Source organism: Sebastes fasciatus, chromosome 14 (assembly GCF_043250625.1).
Source record: "Sebastes fasciatus isolate fSebFas1 chromosome 14, fSebFas1.pri, whole genome shotgun sequence".
Taxonomy (NCBI): domain Eukaryota; kingdom Metazoa; phylum Chordata; class Actinopteri; order Perciformes; family Sebastidae; genus Sebastes; species Sebastes fasciatus.
In genome coordinates this window covers 12,520,499-12,544,265 of record NC_133808.1, presented here as the reverse complement: position 1 = coordinate 12,544,265, position 23,767 = coordinate 12,520,499, and the positions used below count along the sequence as shown (strand labels likewise).

The window sequence follows — 23,767 nt, the reverse complement described above, 5'->3', positions numbered from 1 at the left end:
TGAATGAATTTTCTGGTCATGTTTGCAATATATTTATTTTGCCTTCTCCCCTGTTATTGTTACTTTACAGCTGTTCTGAACTCAAACCTGGTGATGCAGATGGCATGGGTAATGCAAGTAGAACAAAATCACAACACAGAAAAATGGCCATGAATTCCAACGAACTTTTATCATTTATTTCAAAGATGTCCATGAAAAATGATGCCAAAAACATCAGAGGCAGGCATACACATGTATATGATGAAGGCACATGAACTGATGGGTGTATGGGGGGGTTGTCGATCAAGGGAAGAGAGTTCTTGTCTTTTTGTCTCCAGTCCACTTTCCACGAGTACAGTAGGGGAATCAGACCGTTCATGCTGTTTTCATGCATTCAGTTTCAGTTTGTATGTGGATCCACGACAAGAGGGGAAAAGCCAATCCTGTTAGCAGTACTGAAAGTGTCTTTCCCCTTTCAAAACAACATGTTGCACCATTTAAGTGGCTTGCTCTCATCTTCTCCCAATCAAAAAAAGAATGATGAAGAGGCGGCAATCAAGCTACTTCATGAGTACAGCTCTAGCATGGATGGTTTGATCAGGGGGTGGAGGAGCCTGCTCTGACCAAAAACACTGCACTACAAATAATAATCATGCATGTGAACAACATGACTAGCAAAAAATGTCCCATTTTTCACATCAATTCCACCAAAAAGGCACTTCACTACCCCCTTGAATAAACCACTGGGATGTAAAATGAGTGAAGTTTCACTTAAAAATTGCGTCCACTCGAAATATTGGCCACCCACACAAAGACAAAACATGTCAAGCAAATTTCAATAAACTAATAAATGAGGCAGAAGAGAGAGTGAGGGAAAGAAAGGGAGATAATGCTCATTGCTTTTTATATATTTACAATCAGTGAAAGTACTACACAACCTCAGCCAAATCATACAACAAAAAGGCGCACTCAGCAATGATCAGTAGTCATAATATTCTGTCCAATCGAAAAACAGATACTTGACTGGACAAAATAGATTGTTACGTAGATTTGGAGGAGTCAGTGAAATGAGCATTTACTATGGGAAGATGGGAAATGCAGGTACAATGGTGGAGGGTGTGATGGCAACAAAAAAAACAGTGAAAAAGCAGTGCAAATCACGCCGTTTCAGATGGTAATCTGGTACAAAACCCCCCTCTCTTTTTTACCACTTCCACTTAGCATAACAGAGATATTGTTCTGAACATCCAATCACTAATTGGACTGTGTGTGTTATTTTAAAAATATTAGTATATCCAGCAATCAAAGTGTAGGCAAGAGTGAGAGATTGGAATAATGTTGCTGAGACAATTTCAAGGGACCTGGACATAAGGCACATATTTTTTCCCAATTTTGACCCACAACTTCTTCAACAGAATCTATTCACAACTCTCCTACCATTCAGACTTTAAGAAGAGAAAATTAAATAGTTGTAACGTTTCGCTTCAGGTGAAAAGAAACCGATACAGACTGAACCAAGCTACTTGCGCCGGGCAGACAGTAGCAACATCGCAACGTAGCCGCGACAACGAAAAGAAAATGTACAATAGCAATTTAGAAAAGAAAACAAAACACAACAGTGCACAAATAAAACGTACTCTGAACTACCATAAACATCTCTCAATAGAATAAAAATATATTTTACCTCTTGTACAAATTAAAGATTTATTTCAAATAAATTAAGTCACCTTCATAGATCGTCATAGCTGTAATAATATATCAATATAACAATATATTCCTTCGGGAAAATGACGCCAAGGCAATGTCTGATTGGTTTACTAGAAATGGACACTGAGGTCACACACGGCCTGTCAGACAGGAGGTGAGATAGATATGGTGTCATGGTACTTGTTTTCTCGATGGATCGGGGTAGTTACCACGGAATCTGGCCTACAGTATGGTCAAAGTTGTTACTGACTGGCTACAGGCAGGATTTTTGAAGCTCATCCTGAGTTTGTGTTTCAGGACAAGTGGAGTATTCGAGTGTGGCTGACAATACTCTGGGAGGGAAACATTGTTGTTTGGGCTGGTGTTGATCTAGAGCTCCGTCATCTCTGTCGAGAACAGAGAGCAACTGGCCATTAGTGATGACAACATTCTTGATCATCGTGGGCTTTTTTGCTGAGGCGCTAGTGACAGTGCAATGCCCCAGCTTGCCCGAAGGTGGCAGCATTGAGTAACAGGAGGAGGATTTGGCAGCATCTACACCAGTGGCCAGGTGACTGGTTCTCCCCAGATGTGACGATTTGTCCTCGTTCATCCCGAGCGTTTCTTTCTGATTGTGCTCAAAGCTGCTGAACAACACAGTCACTTTGAGCAGCCAGAGCTGGGAACAGATGTCTTCACGCGCTCCGCTGTTGTTCTTTAGGACAGTAGTATTCACATTCTCACAAATGAATTAAGAGCACAAGAGTGAGGGAGAGATGCAGAAAGAAATGGAGAAAAAAATCGATCGATGAGAAGCAAAAACAAAGTACATTAGGGAGAGCGTGGGGGACAGAGAGGTGGCGTTCCTTAGACGAGTTCAGACGAGCGACTCTAGTGTGCTCTAATGAATTCACTGCTGGTTGCTAGGTGCCAGAGGCCCTGCGTAAGCAATCTAGGAGATTTTTGGTCCCCCAGGGGCCATGATTCATGTGCCCGCTGCAGAACAGTCAGCCAGCTATCCTCTTTATATGTATCTGCAGGAAGAGAGCACAGCATCACATGTGTTATTGGATATGCATCTAGAGAAACAGGTATTTATCATTTGATTGGACAGGTGAGGTGTGTGATTGGCTTACTTCACTGAGGATGGCCCACACTGCTGAGTCTTTGAGGACCGAAAGCCGAAGTGCTATGATGGGATTAAAAGAAGGATCTACAGCCCCTTCTGCCGCGCCCTTCTCAAACTGACCTGTTGTGTTTAAGCACACACACAAAAGCATATGTGAAGTGTTATGAATCATATTTATGGAGAGTACACTGCCAATAATTAACTTAGGTACATAATGTGGCAACATGAACTGACTCACTGGAAGAATATGAACTTTGTTCAACGAACGGGTTTCAAAAATAGCCAAGAAATAAAAAGCTAATTAGAAACAAAATGTCAGCAAAAAGCAAAAAACTTCAGATGACAATTGGAAGAGAAAAAGGCTGTGACTGAGAACATTTCACACTCTTTCTACACTGTCTATCACTATAGTCACCATCAGTGTGAGTGTATAATCTGCTCACAATGTTTCAGTGTGTTTGTATAGCCGGTAAAGTTAGTATAAATTAGGTAAAGTTGTATAGCCGATAAGTTCGGGACTTAAAATCCCGGGAACTACTTTTCAAGGAACTAAAAGGTTACTTCAGCCCACTGCGTTTCCACCGTGGTCTAAAGATCCTGCTGATGTATGAAAAAGCAACATGACATGGGGAGAGGGCTGCTTGAGGTCACAGCGGTAAACACATTCTGTAGCCTGCAGTTCAGTGTGTCCGCCTGTTTCATATAAAAAACACTAAAAATAAATAAACGTTTTGTCTCCCTGTGATGATATTTACTGATGCACGTTGGATGTAATGAATGAAATGCAGTGGAGGAAAATGTAACTACATGTGTCTGTCTCCACAGTAAATCAACTGTTGAGTGTTTGATGGTTATTTATTTGTGCTTTAAAACGTTACCGCCGTGAAACAATCAGAAAGTAACTTTTCTTTCTCTCATTCACAGCACCCTGAAGGTTTCCGTACTTTCAGAAAGTAACACCCCACAACCAGGGCCTTTTTTGCCCCTGCAAAATGTCCCCGGAACTTAATCTAGACCCCGATACCTGCGGTTGAAACACAATGAGTTCCTCAAAAGATTTTTAGTTCAGGGGGGAAGTTCCTGTAGCGGAAACGGGGCTTTTGCACTCACACATACATATAGCACTACGGGACTGTTGAATCCACTTACCGATCCTGTAAAAGCGGTCCTCAGTTCGCTTGTACTTCTCTTTGGTCTGCAGTCCGGGTTCCTAACATATGAAACACGGTGAAAGATGGATAGTAGAGTAAAATATGAGGCACAAATGAAATTGTTAATGATTTGTCGTTTGAACCGCACTTAAACAGATGCTAGCACCAGTGCCTACACTGGGAGCGTGAGTCACAATGTCAGAATGCATCGCCTCTGGCGGCACAAACGATTCTGTCACGCTCGCATTCCTGTCAATAATCAATATGCTATGTCCCTAAGAGCAACCACTCAATGTAATCTAATCAAAACCGTTTGCACAGCACACCACAGAAAGGGTGACAGACTGCGTGGGTGTGTGTGCGTGTGTGTGTGTGTGTGTTTCCCTACCGAAACAGGCAGTATTTCCACTGTGGTGTTCTCAATCTTGTCCCCCGGGTGCTCTTGATTACCACTGCGAAACAGGAACCTGCCAATCAAATCAAGCATTCATTTTAATATTTACATCCATGGATAAGCATTCTTGCATTCCCCCACCCCCCATGGTAGCACAGTCCATCAACCCAGGGACTGCAGATGGAAATTAGCTAATAGCTAAATCTGGCATAAATCATCCCTTCTCATTGTAAGATTGTTTTTTTGTGCATGGTCCTTGCTTAAAGTGTCAGTCTAATTTAAATTTAAAAACACGTCTGTTAAGTATCGTCTGATATCTATCGTCGAAGGAGGTATCACAATGGTGATCGAGCCTATGGACCGCTGATGAAAGTATTGCAAAATTTATATATTTGCAGTATTACAAACTGGGTGTCTATGGCAATATTCCCAGAAAAATATGCTGTATGAAGGCACGGTCAAGTTCAACTTTGGTGACCGCTCAACTTTGTTCAACTTTGGTGAACTTTCAGGTGAATATCGCCTCGGCAGCTGATGGTCACTTGCCTGTATTTGCGCATATGTGATCGCGCCTTTACAGTTTTTCTCCATTGTATACACTCAAAAGATGGAACTATGGATATTAAAATTGATGCACAATAAATCTATGCACAATTTTGAAAACTTGAAGGAGTATAGTAGGATATATTTTCAAAGTGTATGTTTCCTTAGATCTCATATTCAGGTTATAGCTTTAGATTTTACACATTAAAAATGGATGCAACGCAACTGGAGGTTGATTTGAATTCACAAAGTGTGGGCCCAGTGTGGAATATTAGGTTCAAGGTTGGCAAGATTCAAAGAAATGAAGGATCATGATTCCCTAACTTTATCTTAAACAAGGTTGTTTTTAGTTTGCAGGTGCACCGTAGTTAATTGTGTAAATGTTTAAACAGCCGGAGAGTAGGCGACACAGGAAGACTGCCAGCCAGAGACGGAGGCAGTGACAGATCATAAAGCATGCCGTATCTCTCGGCCAACTGCTGACGAGATGTTGTCTCATCAGCACGGCAAAAGAGTCCGAGCCGGTGTAATTGGTGTCATTCAAAAGCAGACAAACCACTCCAGAGTCAGACAGTGGAACACTAGATGGCCCCTTTCCCGCTCGCTGAGTGACTGACAGTCTCGCACACTTGTCTGGCTGTCATAACGTTATCTTTACGAGAGCAGTGGACACGTTCATCACTATAAAAATGAATCGCCACATGACCAGATATTTAACATCCCTTTCAGGTCTGCTCTGATCCGAGCCGTCAGTTTCGCTATCAGCTCTCTTTATATTCACTGTCTTGCTCCCACTCTACCCCCGGCTCCACAGAGAGTAGGAGGCTGGCCCGAGAATGCTTATTTTAGAGCACTCTCATTAGCTCGGCCTGATCCCCGAAGAGACGCACGGCGCATGCGCGCACACACACAGTGATGCTAAACCTGAATCTACTGAAGGGCAGCAGGCGGAAACAAGTGAAAAGACGAGAATATATGCATGATGCTCACCGTAACCGTTACACAAACATATCAGGTAAAGCCATTCATACGTACTTCTCTATGCTAACAGGTCGGTCAAATTTGAAGAGGATGTAGTCTCCTGCAGTGGGAGTGATAGCCCAGAAGAAGTCCTCTCCCAGGTACGTCTTCTCTAGCGTGTGACCCTGATACACCTGTGTGACACAAAACACATTTTGTTCCACCTTGGATCACGGATTTTGAAGTTGGGGGATATTGCATTTTTATGAACTAGACTATAGATAACTGCAAAGTAAAGATCCAGAGATATTTTAGCTAGGCTTGGCATGATACCTTCACTGAAGTGGAGACTTCAGCTGGTGGGTTGACATGCATCTTGTGGAGCAGTGGCTTCAGGAAATCCTTGTCCTACAGATACAGATGGAGGGGAAACCAACGTTTCTACACAGGAAGTAGCCTCTGCGGTTGTTGCAAATAAATGACTGTGAAGGCTCACTCAGCGAGACTCACTGTGAGTTTTTGGATCTTTCCAGCAAGAGAAGAATGGAGTCCCACGTGTTGAAACAGGGACGGTCTGAACCGCACACGTAAACCCGACTTCTGCCGCTCGCAGTGTTTCTTTGACAAAAAGGACAAGGGAGGAATGATGAGACCCATCCCCGTTACGATGACACTCATCATAACTATACAGTAATCACAGTGCATACCGCATCTTTCTCAGGATTGCAGACTTTGACCCAGAGAATATGGTCCAGCAGCCAGTCGATGGGCTTCTCCTTGTAGAACATGAAGATGAACTCAACAATGAGGTTCAGGTCTGGAGCCTGGAACATTTTCCCTGTGGGAAAGAGAGAATAAGGAGGGGGGTTTATAGACGTGCATTGGTCCTGCTCAGAAGCATTCGGCATCATTAACAACGAGATAATTAAAACCATTAATCTGAACAAAAACAAAATAAGAAAAAAATTAATTCCAACAGTTTCCCTTGGACTAAAAATATACCCATTCCTCATTTACATACTGTAGTGATGTGCTTAATTTGGATTCGCTTTTCCCTGCCAAATCATAGTACTTTACAACGACCCAATTTCCGCGGCGATCAATATAATTTCCATCTTCTTAACTGGCTGCTGCAGATCCATCCACGATGCATTTGACTGTTTATCATAAATCTGACGAGTCTTACAGCGTGTGAATGCCAAGTGGATTTGAAAATCCTGAGTTAAAGATGCTCTTTACGATATCCAGAGCATTAATGTAGCAGCAAACAACTATTTGCTATGTAAAAACACAGAGGAGTAATGTCTACCTGAGCAGAAAATGAAGTCACTCTCCATGTGCGTGTGTTGTAATCCGAGCTTCTCCGTGCTTTGTTGACCTAGCCGGGCCGGCCACACGTGACCAACTGGCTAGCTCAAGTCCGCTGCTCTGCTCTGCACTGCACTCATTCGGCGGTTACGGCTGATAACGCTGTCTCGACCGATGATGAAGACGTCAATTAAGCGTAGCACCCACCCTCTGGTTTCCCCTCAGGTTAACACTGTTATCTCTATCAGCACTGTTACTGTATTTTGCACTGTTAGCTGCTAGCCGCCAGCTCGGCCGTCGCCATGTTGAGAGCCGTGCGGAGGCAATAGAAATGCTCCCAATCTCGCATTTAGCACCTTTAAGAAAGTTAATAATCACTTTTGAGAGACCATTTAGCCAGGAATGCCATTGTTTGGTTTTGCAGATTCATTGCTTCATTTGACGGACCCACGGTGGATGCTGAGTATAGGCCCTTTTCACAGCAGCCAGTTGGACATGTCATAGCAGGGTAAACACAGGTGATAAAAATAAATGATGGTTCCGTTCTATTTAGTGCGTCACCGCCACTTCAGTGAGCCAGCATGCACAATACCAGGGCCGTAATAAATGTTATCAATTACACCTGTGTTTACCGTGCAATGACATGTCAAAACGGCTGTTGTGAAAAAGGGCCTATTGATCATGTGCTTAATGGAGCGTACCAATGAAGCCCAGCTGAGAGAACTCCAGGATCATCCAGTCCTCTGACGAGAGCTGCAGGGCAAAGTTCTTCATAGTGGCAAAGTAGTTGGGCTTGGCCACAATGTCATCCTCCAGCTGAAGGAACAGAGGCACAGAGAGAGGAGAACAAAGTGTAAGACAGGAGAAACCACTTTAAGAGATCGTGGTTTATTGTTGGAGAGGGTGAGAAGCAGGAGGGAGACTCCTCTACGTTCACTCGGGGACAACACTCTGAACTGAGCTAAGAAAAGAGTCGCTACGCTAAACTAGAGTGGCAGTAGATTGTCAGACAGACGATACCTCTTCCCTCCAGGTGAGAGCAGAGAATGGAAATGACATATACGCCATGCGTGAGACAGAAAGATGGGAGATTAACAACAACACAGTGAAACCGTGAATGGCTGGGGTTAGCTGAGAGTAAACATTTATATACAAACATTCCCAAATTGGACGCCTAGTTTAGCCAAGAGGACAGATAAGAGCTGTACAAGTCTAAGAGGATTAGGCTAAGAATAAGTGAAACTGGCTCCGGTCTGATGAAAACAACACTGGCTCTGATGAATGACTGCAACAACATGCATTTGCTTCAAGTGCTCGCCATGTTCTAATTTGGTATGACATGCTCCAAACTACAAGCAAACCAGTGTTTGCCTAGTAATAGGCTTTCCCACTGACAGTGAGTTACTGTTTGCAGAGCCCCTCCTAAAATGCACTCCAACAAGTCGCTGTGGGAACATTTATTTTATTCATTTACCTATTTAAAAAGGACATACCTGGACATAGTAAACTCCTTTGCTCACAGCATACATCATGAGGAAGGAATAGTCCAGATTCTGCTTGGTCCGCCATCTAAACAAAGAAGAAATCATCGACACCACATAATGAACACATGAAAAGTGAAATCATCTTACTGTATTTTTCAAGTTACCCTCTGGGTATAGACACACTGCTTCACATGCAAAAAAAGCTCAGGTATTCCCAGGTACACTGAACAACAGACTATGTTTGAATAATTTATAAACCGAGGCTGTCACGCTAATTGTTTGATCCGAAAGCTCTGCCCTTGTTTGCAGTCTGATGCGTGGCTGTTCACCACAGGCTGCAGGTGTTTGTGATGCTTCCAGGGTGCAGGTGTGGAAGTTGGCACGCACACACACACACACACACTCACATTTAACACTCAGGTGAACATGCGCTTAAACTCAGCCAGGTGGTTGTAGTGCTGCTGCAGTTTCAGCAGCCTTTTTCTATCCAATTCACTTTACTACACGCACACACATAAAACAAGTGTCCAAAATGTAACAGTTTCATACCACGGTCCATGCTGAACAAGATACTAACTGTTCAGATTGCCATCAGAAGCATCTGTGCTCACAAACACCCACATACAAACATATCCCGTAGTCCTCTGGGCCTAAAGGCTATAATCAGAGAACGTACTGTAAGTAGCTGGCACGAACTGCACCATAAACAGATTTCTAATGAAGCCAGTTGTTAGCTGACTATAAAGAGAAGATAAGTACAGAGGCTAATAAGAGGGAGCACTACAGAGAGAAAGAGATAGAGGGTGCTGCTGCTGATGACCTTGATCTGACTTTGAGAAATGCCTGTGGAATACTAAGTACCTAGCCAGCCTACCTAAAAGCTCTCGCTCGCTCGCTCCCTCCCTCCCACTTTCCCCCTGACTCATCCTTCTACTTGTTTTTTTTTTTTTTTTTGCAATCCACATTCAATCCCTGCATTTCATTTCTCTCAGGGCTGGTTTCTCCATGATTACCATAATGATTTCTATCACATTTGTTCCTAATTGGAGTGAACACACAGATTAACACACAGATGTGAATGGCTTACTTGACTCTCTCTTTGGAGTCCCCAAAAGTCTCTTTGAGGTTGGTGAGTTCGGGGTAATAGGCGGCTGGCGGGGAGATCACCTCCAGCAAGCCTGAACTCAGCTCTGTAGAGAACCTGGAGAAAGAAGTTGACAGTGTGACACACACACACACTTTTCTCACTTTCACTCTCACTTATTCACAATAGGTCTCATTCACCAATATGTGCATGGAAATGTTCTTACTTTGTGCACAAAATAAGTGTGTACGCAAAATTACCGTTGGATTTATGACACATGCGCACCAGCCAATTTATTTTGTTACTGCTAGGGCTGGATGATATGTAGAAAAACAAATATCATGATATTTTCGATCAAATACCTTGATATCGATATTGCAACAATATTGTAAGATTGACCATTGGTGCTTTTACAAAATATTTACACAATGAGATTTTTGATAAATAATCATCAGTGATGTGGATTTAATGACTAAGTGGGTGAAAGCAAATAATAGAACAGCTAGAACAGTCTGGTAAGCTCAGAAAATTACATCACTTTACTGTAATGCAGCCTTTAAAACCAGGAAAAGACAACACTTATGTCATATTATGATAGCCAAATTCTAAGACGTAGTTTCATATCACGATATCGATATAATATTGATATATTGCCCAGTTCTAGTTACCACCGTGTGTATGTTCGTCAATCAGAATCATTCTAAAAGTGACCTAAAAGCGGTGAAGTTGTAAGAAAGAAGCATGGCACCTAAAGCGAAAAAGCTAAAGAATTTCATGACTGAAGAAATTTAATCAATAGTGTCCGAGGTGGAAGCCAGTAAAGCCACCCTTTTCTGAAGTGTTTCCTCGGGAGTGACGATGGTGTAAAAAAAAAAAAAAAAAGTTTTGGGCTGCAATATCTTCCAGCAAGGCTAGAAATGCCATCTTAACACCTGCTTGCAATTTGCATTAGTAAATTGACGGTATATTAACGCCTTTTTTAATCTATGCAGTTTTAATATGCTATGTATGCATTTAGTTAAACGGTGTGTGTTTACATTTTCTAACCCAGCCGGGCCTTCATCACACGGTTCAAAGTTAATGTTTTTTTTTTTACTTGCCCAACAGAAATCTAATTGCCCAAAGTCAATTTCTACTTGCACCTATACAAATTGTTTTATTTATTAGCAGTTATCAAATAACAACAAGAACCAAAGTTAATTGTGATGTTACATTTTTAATTACGTAAACGAATCGGCCACATCCTCTAATGCCACCCAACTAAACTTTGTTTCCAGGATAATAGAAATTCTCGCTTACGCTTCAACTCCTAAACTTTTTTTTTTTTTACCCGCCGCCTGATCGGTACTGCGCCATTTGCTAATCTCAACAGAGATGAGAAGGAAGCGAGATGGCTCACTCCTTAGCTACTTCCATCATCAGATCTGGAAAAAAAACAGTGTGAAATTATTTTTTACTACTTGCTCGATCGGACAAGTGAGTTGCTATGTTTATTTGCCCGACGTGGCATTTTACTTGCCCCGGGCAAGCGGGCAAACCTTATTGTTGAGCCTTGCATCATTTGTGTGTATGCATGGTCAGAGGCAGTGCTGAATTTGTTCGGAAGAAGGTATTGATGAATCCTGGATTTGTGCGTGAAATGTTCGGACGCACGGTTTGAGCACAGATTTGAGCGTACGCAGTGTTGAGGCCCAATATTTCAGCGAAGAGTACTCACTCTTTCTCCAGGCCAGCAACCACGCTGTGAACATAGTCCACATCAGTCTGCAGAGACAAAACAAGGAGGACACATTAGACGCACAGACCCTTTTGGCATAATGTTTTGAAATTGTGCAGAAGCATCACGCTGTCACTCATAACCGTACGAATATGAGATCTCACCTCTCCAACGTAGACAATAATGACACAGTCAAGTTTCTCCTCTGGTGACAGCTTGTCTATTAGTGAACGCAGCGTCTCTGACAGATAAGACTTCACCTTCCGCTTCACTGTGGGGATCCCCATCACCATGGTAACTGAGAAGGAAAAGTGTGAGGTGAGAACAGGAAGTGCTGAAGGCTGCAGGGATGGCGGCTTAATCGAGTGGATCCAAAACCAAATAATCTTTCCTTGTTAGACAACGACTAATTACATTGGCCTAAATCCACAAGAACAGAAAATCATGCCCAGACAGATGGCAGTGGGAAGGATGACTGGTGGAATCTCCACTACCATGCTGCATGTTGTTAAAGAGAAGTGCCTTTAAACTACAATCCTACACAATGTGGGTAAAGTCATTTATTCCAAAACATACATTTCAATTTACATCTTAAATAGAGTGTCACTGAATCGCCACGTAAAGGCAACAATGTTTGGACTTTAGACAGAGGTGACAAATATTTATCATAGCTGGCATTTACTCCATTCTTTATCTAGATATCTGCAAAGTATAACTAAAGTTTAAGAGCTTTTCCCACCAGCTAAGTAAACAAAGCCTCACAGGCCAAAGCCAACAGCAATGAGAAGAAGAAACTAGAGAGCAAAACTGACAAGAGAGTTTCAGAGAGGGGCTGGCCACTCTGATCACATTACTGATGTATCTGTAACTTTTTTTCAATCACTTGATTAAAAATTAATTTATAAAAACATCAAAAATTTATTTTGTCTGGCTAATGGTCTAGAAAAACAGCAAATCCTACTGGAAGCTGGAAATAGCGGATGTTTTCTTACTTGATACCAAACGATTAAAGGTAGTGTCGGTAATGCTGAGAAACCAGCAAGAGTACAATACACTTAAAAAATGATCCAACCAAAGAATCGAGCCCAGTGTTGCCAACTCTTTTCCAATAAAAGTAGCTAGCAGCACTAGCTCCAAAAATCACTAAATCTATAGAGAAAGTTGCCAAGCCGGGAACACTGACAGCTCGTCCCTTCAGGCCTCCCTCCAGGCCTCCCTCCAGGCCTCCCTCCAGGCCTCCCTCCAGGCCTCCCTCCAGGCCTCCCTCCAGGCCTCCCTCCAGGCCTCCCTCCAGGCCTCCCTCCAGGCCTCCCTCCATAGCCACTCCCTCCTATCATAATGAACTGCAAACATGGCAATTGTTAGTACTCACAGCTGTCAAGTTAGCAGCTTGTGGAAGACTGTAGTGACGCGCAATGACGCACGGACAGTGCATGCGGGCAGGTAGTCCAATCATTACATTCAGGCCGAATGAAATGATTAAACGGGCTTATTACAGTCCTGCGACGGCCACAGATACCAGATTTATTTTTCTTTTTTTGTCAGAGCGTTTGATTTATTGACTGCTGTCGGGATGTAATGAGATTTGTCAACAAATATAACAAAATATGTATTTGAACAGCACAACCAACCCTACCTTTTATTAATCATTCAATCTAAATTGTCATTAATTCATTTTGTCAGTCAACTAAGCGATTAATCATATATCAGCAAAACCCACTGATCGCAATTATGAAGCTGATGATCATCTTGGTGCTAAGAAAGGTCACAAGTAGGAGCAGATATTACATTCAGCTGAGGATAGGCTGAGGAAGGCAGACAATGGAAAGAGAGGAAACGAGAGTGGCTATTGTCATCTCCTTATCGCTTGGTGGTGGTAAACAGAGGGCCTCTTCTTTAGCGTGAAGAGGGAGAGACACAACAGACTGTTGCAGACCTAAACCGGTTCATTTTACCCACAAGGATACAAGGATTCTTTCACTAGGGAAAGAGAGAGCAGAGAGTGTAGAGTAAGCCCGCACTAGATTGACAGCAAATGCTAAGGTGAACAAGTCATCAGGCTGGTTATCTAACGCTGATTCAGTGTTTTCCTCATGCTAAGCACAGTAAGTGATAACAGCAGCTCTCTATGTCATGTTTAGCTTTCTCCTCCTCTATGTATGGTGTACTTGTCCTTTACTGAATTCAAAATAGAAGGTGGTTTTGAATAATGTTTTGCTTGAAATGTAATGCTTTTCCAGAGAAGTGTTGTATTAACCCTCTGAGACCCGGATCCCGACCGACTTCACTGTCTTTCAGAGACTGCAGCAGGTCCATAATATATCATCAAACTAGAAAACCAAAGAAATCCATTGGTACCAACCATGTCATACTAGCTTGTCCCCTTTACAGACATGTAATGATAATCACATGCAGTTTTGGGCAAAGACCATGCAGTTTTTTGAATGCAGTATAAATGTGTTATTTCTGCCTGTTCTAAAATGGTGTATTTGAATATTTCTGCATACTGGGGTCCCTAAACAGTCTTGGAATTACATAAATTGGGTATGACTGTAAAGCTGAGACTCTTGTGGATCTAATGAGCCTAACTGTATTCATGTGTGATGATGTTAGTCCTCATAGTAGCCATTTCATTGTAGTGAGACCATTTTTTTGTAATTTGACCTCACTGTATAAAATGACCTGTGGTGACCTCTAGGAGAATCACAGCCTCATGAAACTTTACAACCACAAACTACAGACCTAGAGCATTCAGAGGATGGATGGCTTTCCTAGCTAGATTGACAATAAGGGAGTTTCTGAGCAGTTTCCATAACAGAAGTGCTCGCCATCCAATCGCCGAAAAATTAAATTTTTGCAGAAATCTCAAAATGTCAAAAGTTATTGATACCAAATCACAGCGTGGCTTTTTCTATGGTGTTCCTCAAGGTCTTGGTGTCTTAATGTGGTATTTTGGAGGGATTATTGATCATTTCTATCAATTCTCAAGTAAAAAATGGTTAAATGTAGCACCATATCTGTCTAACATATGATATCAACCCAAAGATTGCTGCAACAACTTATGAGACATAATAGAGCATGGGGATGACCAAACAGATCACCATGATACAGCGTGCATATGCGTCATTGTGCATGCGTAACTGTGGGAAAGCATCAATACAGAGGAATCAATAGTCACAGAAGCATGAGATGCCAAGGAATTGGACAAGTAAGAACCCGTTCTTAACAGGAATCGGTTAACCGCAACTGCGAACAATTTACGCACCCGGGTGGCGGGTGCTAATTTCAGGCCCTGCCTATAGGGGATGTAATAAACGTGAAGTACATTGACCAGGGCTAATGCACCTGTCTGTATGTGTGTATGTGTGTGTGTGTGTGTGTGTGTGTGTGTGTGTGTGTGTGTGTGTGTGTTTGTGTGAATTGGAGTTTAATTTGGAGAGCGTGCTGACTGAGCTAATGTGGGGGTAACAAAGGGGCCTCAACAAAACAAACTCGAGGTGCAGAATGAGTGAGCAGCTCAGTGGACTGGAGAAAGGGTGCAGAGTGATGTGTGCAGCGTGGAGAATCTGTCCCAGTTTTGCTTTGTGTTTCTTACACTAAGCTCCGTGTCGTGGAGCGAGCGACACCCACCACCACCAAGAAAGTAGGTCGAGGATGAAAGGAGAATGTGGGAGGAAGGAAAAGAGACAGAGAGTGACAGAATAAGGGAGGGTGGCAGACAGTGAGTGAGTGATAATGCATGCGAGTGCAGCGTGAGCGGGACCGACTCCAGGACTGCCACCCCCCACCCCCAACCCCCCTGTGTCCCTTGATCAGCCTGGACGCTTCGCTCCGCCATCCTTTCATGTCCTCCAGAAAGAAAGCAAAACAATCTACATTTCTTTTCACCTCTCTGTCACATCAGTAAAAGGAACTGATTTGGCGTGCCATGCACGTAAAGAAGCTGGTGTTCAGCTGTGTTTGTAATATCCAGCAAATTGTTGCTTAATCGTTTGCTTAAACATAGCATGTGAGTGTTTTTCTGATTAGGGACCGTAGCTTCACCTTATTTAGGGTTAAGGTTAGTGTCAAGGAAGGAACAACTGACATCACTGGATCATTGCTTGTAATGAGAATAATGATGCAAGCATTTGTGTTCAGGCAACACTTTGAAAAATCACAATTAACTCGTTAAAATTATTTAAAAAAAATAATTTACGAGTAACCAACACGTTTAATAAAAAGATCAATATAAAATATTTTAAAATGTATATTTGTTAAAGGGGCTGTGAGGCAGGAAAAGCTAACACTAGGATCAGCAGTGATTCATGGAGAGACCTTCGTCTGGTCAGCTAACATTACTGCCAAGCAGGTGAAATATAGAGTGATATTGTGGTTTTAGCTGACGTGTATCGCCTCACTGTTTTGAGCGATGCTCGTTCATGTCTATGTAAAGCGAGCACAAGCGCGAGCAACAGAACGCTGACTTTCGTTAACTTAACGGCCACAGGTGTTGCTGTTAACAAGCAATTTCTGATTCTTACAAACAGTCCCTTTAATGTGTAATTTATTTTAGTTTTGGAAATTTAGAAAATCATGAATTAAATATATAAGATATACAGTTTTCTTTTTGTTTGAAGCAGGATTTTTATCCATAACTAATGACCTTGTTTGTTTGTTTGTATATGTACAGTAACATGTGTTTGCTTTTGATATTACATTAACTAATTAAAAAAGCCTTTTAAAAATCCTTTCATTATTGTAAATATGGTCACGTCTCTCACATTTATAGCATCTTGTCACTTAAGTGGTTCGTTCAATAAATTGAAATTCCAACACAAGAAAAAAAAAAAGCAAGCCATCAATAACCAGTCAGAGCCATAATAAATCCTATGCCCCATTATATGGGTTGAATCATCCAACCGGTATTGTACACAGTATAAAGGGAACCTTTGCAGAAACAGTAATTATACTCTGTGTTGTATTGGTTCTGCTCTCATTCTTAATACTGTACAAAATAGCTTCACCAAATGAAATGAAGAAATTCACAATATTCCATTAAAAAAAAAACATGATCAACGGTGCAAGCTTCACAGCCTGTAGGTGAATAGGGACTATAGACAGAGGTTGCACGTGCACGCTGCCTGATAAGCATCCCAAAACGCCCACGTCTTGGGCATGTGTAAACAACAAGCCTGATCATTCTATTCCAATGTCAACATGTGGGCATCAGATCCAATCGTGACCCCGCGTGACCCATTTTCAGGTGAAATGCACCAAACTTTGCCATGAGTTACTGCTTCCAGCTGGAAAAATAGAGCCATGTCCCATTTCTTTCCCTCAGTGTTGCACTGCAGCGATGCACCCAGCCAATCAGGGCCCACACTGAAACAAGAAGGAGGTGTTGTTTCTGAAATTCAAGGGAAATCAGCGATGGTTGAAAGCTTTGGCTCGTGTTTGCTGAGGCATTTTAGCCAAAAAACGTCTGCATGAAGGTTTGATATACAAGGTACAAGATTCTAGCACAGCCCCTGTGTTAGGGAACAGGGCCGACAGAGTTGTAATTAGTTTCAGATTAGATCTTGTTGATTAGATTGTGCTGATTAATGAACTGAGACCAAGACTTCTGCCATCCAAACTGACTGAGTAATCAACACAATCAAAAGGTTTCTATGCCATATTAAACCCTCTGCTACAAGCAATGATATCAAAGGCAAGAAATATAATACGGGTTAACCAGTAAAACAAGAAAACAAAAAATGCAAATAAGTTCATGTTACTGTCAGTTGACGTCTCTTTCACAAAGAAGCAAAAACCACTGTTGCATTATAACAAATACAATTGGCAATAGGGCTGTCGCAGTGAAGGAAATTCCCCTGCAGTAACAATGAGTGGCGCAGCAACGCAATATGCAATATTATTGCCTTTTTTTCTTCATTTATCATAATTTTAGTGCAGTATAAATAAGCTTCATAATTAGGCTATTATTAGGTATATTGTTGCTTTTTAAGTGATGAAGAGTTTTAAAACTATTTAAATACTTTTTCATTGTTATATGCAGAACACAAAAGGGCAACAAGGCGCAGCTGGGGTTTTTTTTCAGCTGAGACGCTTTGGTTGCGTTTGGTTACTATGATACGGAATATCCGCAGAATTAAAAATGTCGGCCCAAGGTAGAGTACTTGCCCTGGATGAAGGGAAAGTTGAATCACGCAGGGATAGAGGACGAACCCGCCAGTCTGTGTTTTAATTTCTCCACCATTGTTGTTGTTGTTCAGCACTTGTACGTGTTGGATGTGGCGGTTGGTCGTTGTGGTAAAGGTGAATATAGCGTGGTGAAAAGGGAGCTGAGCCCGGAAGGCAATGTTCTTGATTTACCAGTCCATCTGTGTTCCAACCCTCACCTATGATCTTGAGCTTTGGATAGTGACCGAAAGAATGCGATCGCGTATACAAGCGGCCAAAATGAGTTTTCTTTCGTAGGGTGGCTGGGCTCAGCATTAGAGCCTCAGACATCCGGAGGGAGCTCGGAATAGAGCCGCTGCTGAGTGAAACTTCATGTGTTTTAGGCCCAGTGAGGTTTAGACACGTGACGGTCTACATCCTCCTCAGGACAACAGAGGAGTCAACAGTGACTGCAGCACAAGGAATTCCAAATTGGGGTGGAAAAGAGATCGACTGTAGCTTGTGACATGTTTAATAGCTGGTCAGTTTAAACAAATGTCGGTGGTGCTTGGCAACAACATAAGTACTGACTGTGTGTGAAAGGGCACAAGTTGGCAAGCTGGAGGCTTGCTAAAAGGCCATATGTGTGTTTGGAACGAGCAAGGCTGCATTTCCAATAATGCCCTTTTGTTGGTTTCTGCCTAAAAGGGGCTCCAGTCAGGCCCGACTCCAACCATTTCAGTCCCAGAGGTTCTCTGAACTGTTTCTTCACATAATCTTTGTTCAATTATAAGTGAGCTGATGACGTCCTAAATTGCACGGCTATAAATATCCCAATGTCAGATATGCTTAGACCAGCAGAGAAACAAGGGATGGGGGGAGTAAAAAATGAAAGACTAAAAAGAAATAATGAGGGAGGAAAAAAGGGGAGGCTAAAGGCACATGGGTCGTGGAGGGGCAAAACTTCTGTGAGGCAGTAGTGTGCTGGAGGTACTGCTTCTTCCCATTCCAGTGAGCACAATTGATAGAGTGGGAAGCTGGTGAGAACAAATCAGTAGGCAGCAAAAAACTCTGCATTATCAGTGGCTAGACATTCTCTAGACTTAGCCAAAAAGAGTCTTTTAAAAGGTAACCAATACCTGTCATAAAACCAGACAGACTGGCAGTGGCTAAGAGATGGCAATGATAGGCCTTGCATTTTTCCTTGTTTCCTGTGGGAATATCTTGCACTCATTGATCAAACAGGCTACGGGCCAGGGAGCCGACTTGTCCCTCCTTCCTTTCCTCTAATTTGTCTGTGGGGCCTCTGTTCTTCCCCGAGGTCATTGTCATTAGGAATGTGGAAACACTACTTGAGCTGTTCGGCCCCTAAACTCGCACCCCGAATTCACTCCACCTATCGCAAAACGCCAGATAACTAATCCTCTTAGAGAGAACCTGATATAGCAGAGGTGGTCACATGCTGAATGTTGCTATTTGAGGGGTGAAAGGAAGAAACATTTAAAAATAGAAAAATGGGGTTGCTGAAAATAGGAGTTAATAGAAAAGAGTGAAAAAAGAGAGACATGATCCACATGAAAGAGGCTAATGACAGACAGCAGCAACATGTTCACTGAAGAAAACTACCTAGAGATGGAGTGTTTCCCACACTTTCTTTGTAAAGCATTTTTCAAAACATCACAGTGCACCTCTCAGGTTCAATAAAAGAGAGAACAGAGAAGCATTTGAACACAAAGCGCAAGGTACATGTCATAAATATAAAGTAGGACAGAGGTGTGAAAGCAAAAAGGACATCCCTGTTTGAACAAGCTAAGAGGTAGGATATATGACTTGTAAAGTAAACAGGGAGTTACACTGTACATTCACTATAATTATCTTGTGTAAATCTTCTTCAAAATGATCCTATAGAAAAAGCTCAGTTCACAGTGGATACGTGTTGTGAACAAGTCCAACTGAAAAACTTGTTGAGACTTGAGTCTCTCCCTGGTGTAATGAGGATCTCTGGAGGCTTTACTGTGTTTGTGTAGCATGCATATTCTGGAGAAAAGGCCTCATTAATCAGGGAAGTTACTGTGGTACTGAATTTGCTGTGTGCGTATACGCTTCTCACCTCCTGTGCGGCCGAGACCAACCTGCACGGCGGGGTGCAGGCTGCCCTCATTGTTGAGTAGGTGAGGCAGGTGGTGGTAGATATTTGGCACCTGGAGAGGTTTCCTATTCGCGAGCTCCTTCAGTAGTTTCTGTGTCTCGTCTGAAAGCAAGCACACAGAGAAACAAGTTTAGTGGAGTCCTCTTTGCACTTTCAATAAATGATGACAGGAGTGAAATTATGCTGACTATTAAAGCACCACCTGTTAATGTGCTCTGGTAGGGCAGTGATGCTATAACTAGTGAAACAATAAAGTATACACAGCAGAAAATCTGACTTGTTTAGGGGTATATAAATACTCGCTGGAGGCAGGACCCCGTCTATGCTTGTGACTTATGCCATACTGCATGGTGTACAAGTTCATACTGTATTTCCCTTATGCAGGGCTCTTGATGTTTTCTACTCGTCCACTGCAGCCAATAAGAAGACAAAATCATATAATCTAATTGAACTTTTATTTTCCATTTGTGTATGCATGATGTATGAGGAAAATCTAAATCTAAAAATGTTTGAAAATGCATAATAACTGCCATAATAGAAACTCAAATAAAACTAAACTGACAGATAATTTTCAGTTTCGGAAGCATAACGCTGCCATTATGATGATGAAACTGAATATGAAATGGACTTTTTCATTTTAAAATTGGCAGACAATGTGCAACATAAGCTTAAAAACAAAATTGCAAACTAGACTTTAACATTTTTTTATTTGAATTATGTGCCGTGCCAAGCAGTGAAATGGTCTTGTGATCATTTCATTTTCATTAGAAATGAGCTAGCTCTTAGAAAAGGTACTTCCCCTGAGCATTTTTCTTTGCTCTAATAAGATCTAGTCTTCTTCATAACACTGTGTTACAATGTCTAGATATCTAAAAGCAGGTAAAAACAAAAAAATAGCATTTGTTACCTCTAGGAAAACTGCTTGTTTTAACCTATGCAACAGGTGATGAAGGGCCAGTGCAAGAGGGCTGGCGATGCTATGCTGCGACATCTGTTGCGCACAAATGACTGAAAAACTGTAATGTTTCCCTAACAGTGTAAAAGCCCAGTTGGAGTCTTTGTATGTGTTTTTCAGTTACCTGAGAAGTTTGTGAGAGCATCTTTGCTGCCGTTAGTCTCGGCGATGGCGCGTCTGAACTGCTCGAGAATGTTGTTGAGCTCAGACGAGCGCTGCAGCGTCCTGTGCTCGGCCACACGAAGGCGCTCTTTCAAGGCATGGAACTCCCGCTGGTATGCTACCAGCTTCTCTATAAAAAAAAAAAAAAAACATAGTAGGGTGCATTAGCAGGCGCTACATAAAGTTAGAGAAATTGAAAATTAAACATTGGTCTGATAAAAAGAGCACTTTTAGCTTCAAGGGGCCGGTTCAGCCACCAAGTAAAAACATCTAGACAGACTAGGCAGAGCCAACACTTCCAATCTAACACTTGGAAGAGTGCGAGACAGTAAGTCTATGGTGTGGTTGGGATTAGGTAAATGTGGCTGTAACATAATGTATCTGATGATGTTTGTAATACACTGCCTCACCCAAGCACTCAATTGCAGCTTACATTTCACTATGGTGCCACTTTCATGAGCTAAACCAGAATGTCTCAGTCAAACTATACAACATCAAAAAATGCCTAAGTATCAGCAACACAATACAGTAGAATAGCAAAGCAACAAAGACATTTTTAGGCAACCAAAGTGTTACAATTAACTTTCATGAACTGAAAACACACTGTGAGAGGGATAAAGTTGAAAGACAAAAACACTGACAACTCCCAGACTGGACAACGCCGTAGTTGTGACCCGTCAATCACAAGGTAGCCACGCCCTAAAATATACCCTGCTTTATGGTCTATTTTACTCTAAATGGGACCATAATTTACTAAATGAACACCATGCTGTATTGAAGAAGACTTGAAACTAGCGATTGAGACCACAAACTCATGTTTACAATGTTTACTGAGGTAATAAATCAAGTGAGAAGTAGGGGTCATTTTCTCATAGACTTCTATACAAGCAGACTTCTTTTTGCAATCAGAGGAGTCGCCCCCTGCTGGCTATTAGAAAGAATGCAAGTTCAAGGCACTTCCGCATTGGCTTCACTTCTCAGACCTGGAGGTTGTCCACTGGTTCAAACATGTCCTATTTCACAATGGTAATGACATTTTTCAAAAACTCCTGGATTTGGATCCACACCAAAAGCTAAATCGCTTTAAGTGGGGAAACAGTTTTCTTTAGTTTTTTTTATTAGTAATATTGCCTGAGCACTCTTTTTCACAAAAATCCATACCTGAGGGCTGCCAGTAAAGGCAGTCCTAATCTGACCTTTTCTGATCAGGTATACTGGAGCACTTTGAACTAGAAGTGCATTGGATCTGTCCAGTACTTCAAGACAAGCTGCTGCTGAGGGAGGAGGGGAGAGAGACACGTTTTCAATTTCCTGAGCAGAATGTCTAAGATTGTACAGGGATTTACAGCACTCGTCCCAGACGTGCTTTTCAAAACTCTGAACTACTGCAGTACCATATGATGATGTCGTCAACAACAATAATACAGCACTCAGGAGCAGCTATTTATTGGCAATACCAGCTATGTGTTTTGGTTATTTTTTTAAAATGGAAATGACTGTTGAGGTTACAGGCAGTTTACTGCGATCATGTGACCTTCCTTTGTTGGGCTCTTATCAGGAAATAGAAGTTTAGTGGTTGGTGTAGTAGTGTAGTTCCAAAGTAGAGGGTGTGAAATTCTATGAAAAAGATAGTAGCTCTGGTCAGTTGGTGGGCCAAGATAATAGATGCATTAAAATTTGTGGCTGGATACAGTACAGTGAGTCAGCCTGGTTGCTTATCTTACTTTATTTGTTGAAGTTTTTGTGTTGGGTTTCTTTTCTAATTTACTATTTCTAGTTATGATGTTTATCTGACCATTTTATTGGTCACCTTTGGTGTTGCTGTACTTTGTAACCTTTTGAAAAGCACTATATAAATAAAGTTTTATTATGTTAATAATAAGGGTTTATTGTTTTTTATAATCATTGACACGCCTACAAAAAAAGTCTCACAGCAGTACAGACTTGATTTTGTTCCAAAATTCACGAGGATACGGGGAGAGAGTACAAAGAACATCTCAGGTGTGTATCTGTGTGTGAGTTAGGTGGGGTTATGGGTTTGGCCAGTCTCTGATCTTCCTCTGCGGGTTGATTTATTGTGCCCTTTCGGAGAGCCCTTCACTACAACAAAACCCAGACTCCCTTTATCTCCCCCTCTCCATCACTCTCTCTCTGACTGAGCTATTGTCCATCCACTCTGCCCCGGCTCCTCTTTCGCACAGAACCGTGTTGTTCCTCCTAAATGTTGATCTCTAAGACACACAGACAGATGCTGTCATTTGGCGTAAACCTTATGAAAAGGGCAGCTTCAAAACTAAAAACAGACTTTCATCTTCACATCAGTCCTTTTGATTGTAGGACTCCAGGCCTGTTGAGATGAAACCACACCTGTAATCCCACTGTGCAAACTCACATAGAGCACCGCAGGAACAGAAACAAGAAGTAGGCAAGGTTTCTATTCAGCTACATGCAACTCCTGCACAGATGTATTAGGTGGTGAAAGTCTGTAGGCGTTTTGCCTACAGCATATTGAGTAATATCACATTCTTTGTGCGTCTGCCATAGAATTAGAACCACAATAGAACGGACATTGAATTGTTTGCTGTGGCAATTGGAGTAGTTCAAAAGAAAATGACGACTGTTGTTATGGTGACAACACACGTCAGTGGGGAAGTAAAGCGTCACACATTGTTGTTTCGCCACTGAGTCGGCAGTGGAGGTAGTCACAGAGCCGAATCCACACACACACACACTAGATGCCGGCGCTGTTGTATTACACATCATGCTGGCATGAGTGAATCGGAGTTACTCCTGGACTTGCAGCAAGTCGGTTTATACAGAAGTTGGCCCGCTACAGCGGTTGCAATGCCAACAGAACACATAAAAATGGCCACCGCTCTAACCATCCTGTTGAATGGGAATGTCTGTTCTACTCTCATTCTA

At 42.0% G+C, this 23,767-nt stretch overlaps 1 protein-coding gene across 1 annotated transcript in view; it reads right to left on the bottom strand.

The window, feature by feature from the left end:
- Positions 1-150: 150 nt before the first annotated feature.
- The window catches only part of mgat4a (alpha-1,3-mannosyl-glycoprotein 4-beta-N-acetylglucosaminyltransferase A), a 40,164-nt gene continuing 16,547 nt past the window's right edge, over positions 151-23,767 (bottom strand). The window contains exons 2-16 of the mRNA XM_074658892.1: positions 20,808-20,975; positions 19,690-19,830; positions 11,600-11,733; positions 11,436-11,482; positions 9,722-9,835; positions 8,644-8,719; positions 7,852-7,966; positions 6,550-6,680; positions 6,353-6,460; positions 6,176-6,250; positions 5,918-6,036; positions 4,334-4,412; positions 3,944-4,004; positions 2,802-2,914; positions 151-2,699 (exon numbers count right to left, since the gene is read on the bottom strand). Of these exons, the coding sequence (XP_074514993.1) occupies positions 2,673-2,699; positions 2,802-2,914; positions 3,944-4,004; positions 4,334-4,412; positions 5,918-6,036; positions 6,176-6,250; positions 6,353-6,460; positions 6,550-6,680; positions 7,852-7,966; positions 8,644-8,719; positions 9,722-9,835; positions 11,436-11,482; positions 11,600-11,733; positions 19,690-19,830; positions 20,808-20,975 (1,508 nt within the window). The 3' untranslated portion in view covers positions 151-2,672. The remainder of the gene's footprint in view (positions 2,700-2,801; positions 2,915-3,943; positions 4,005-4,333; positions 4,413-5,917; positions 6,037-6,175; positions 6,251-6,352; positions 6,461-6,549; positions 6,681-7,851; positions 7,967-8,643; positions 8,720-9,721; positions 9,836-11,435; positions 11,483-11,599; positions 11,734-19,689; positions 19,831-20,807; positions 20,976-23,767) is intronic.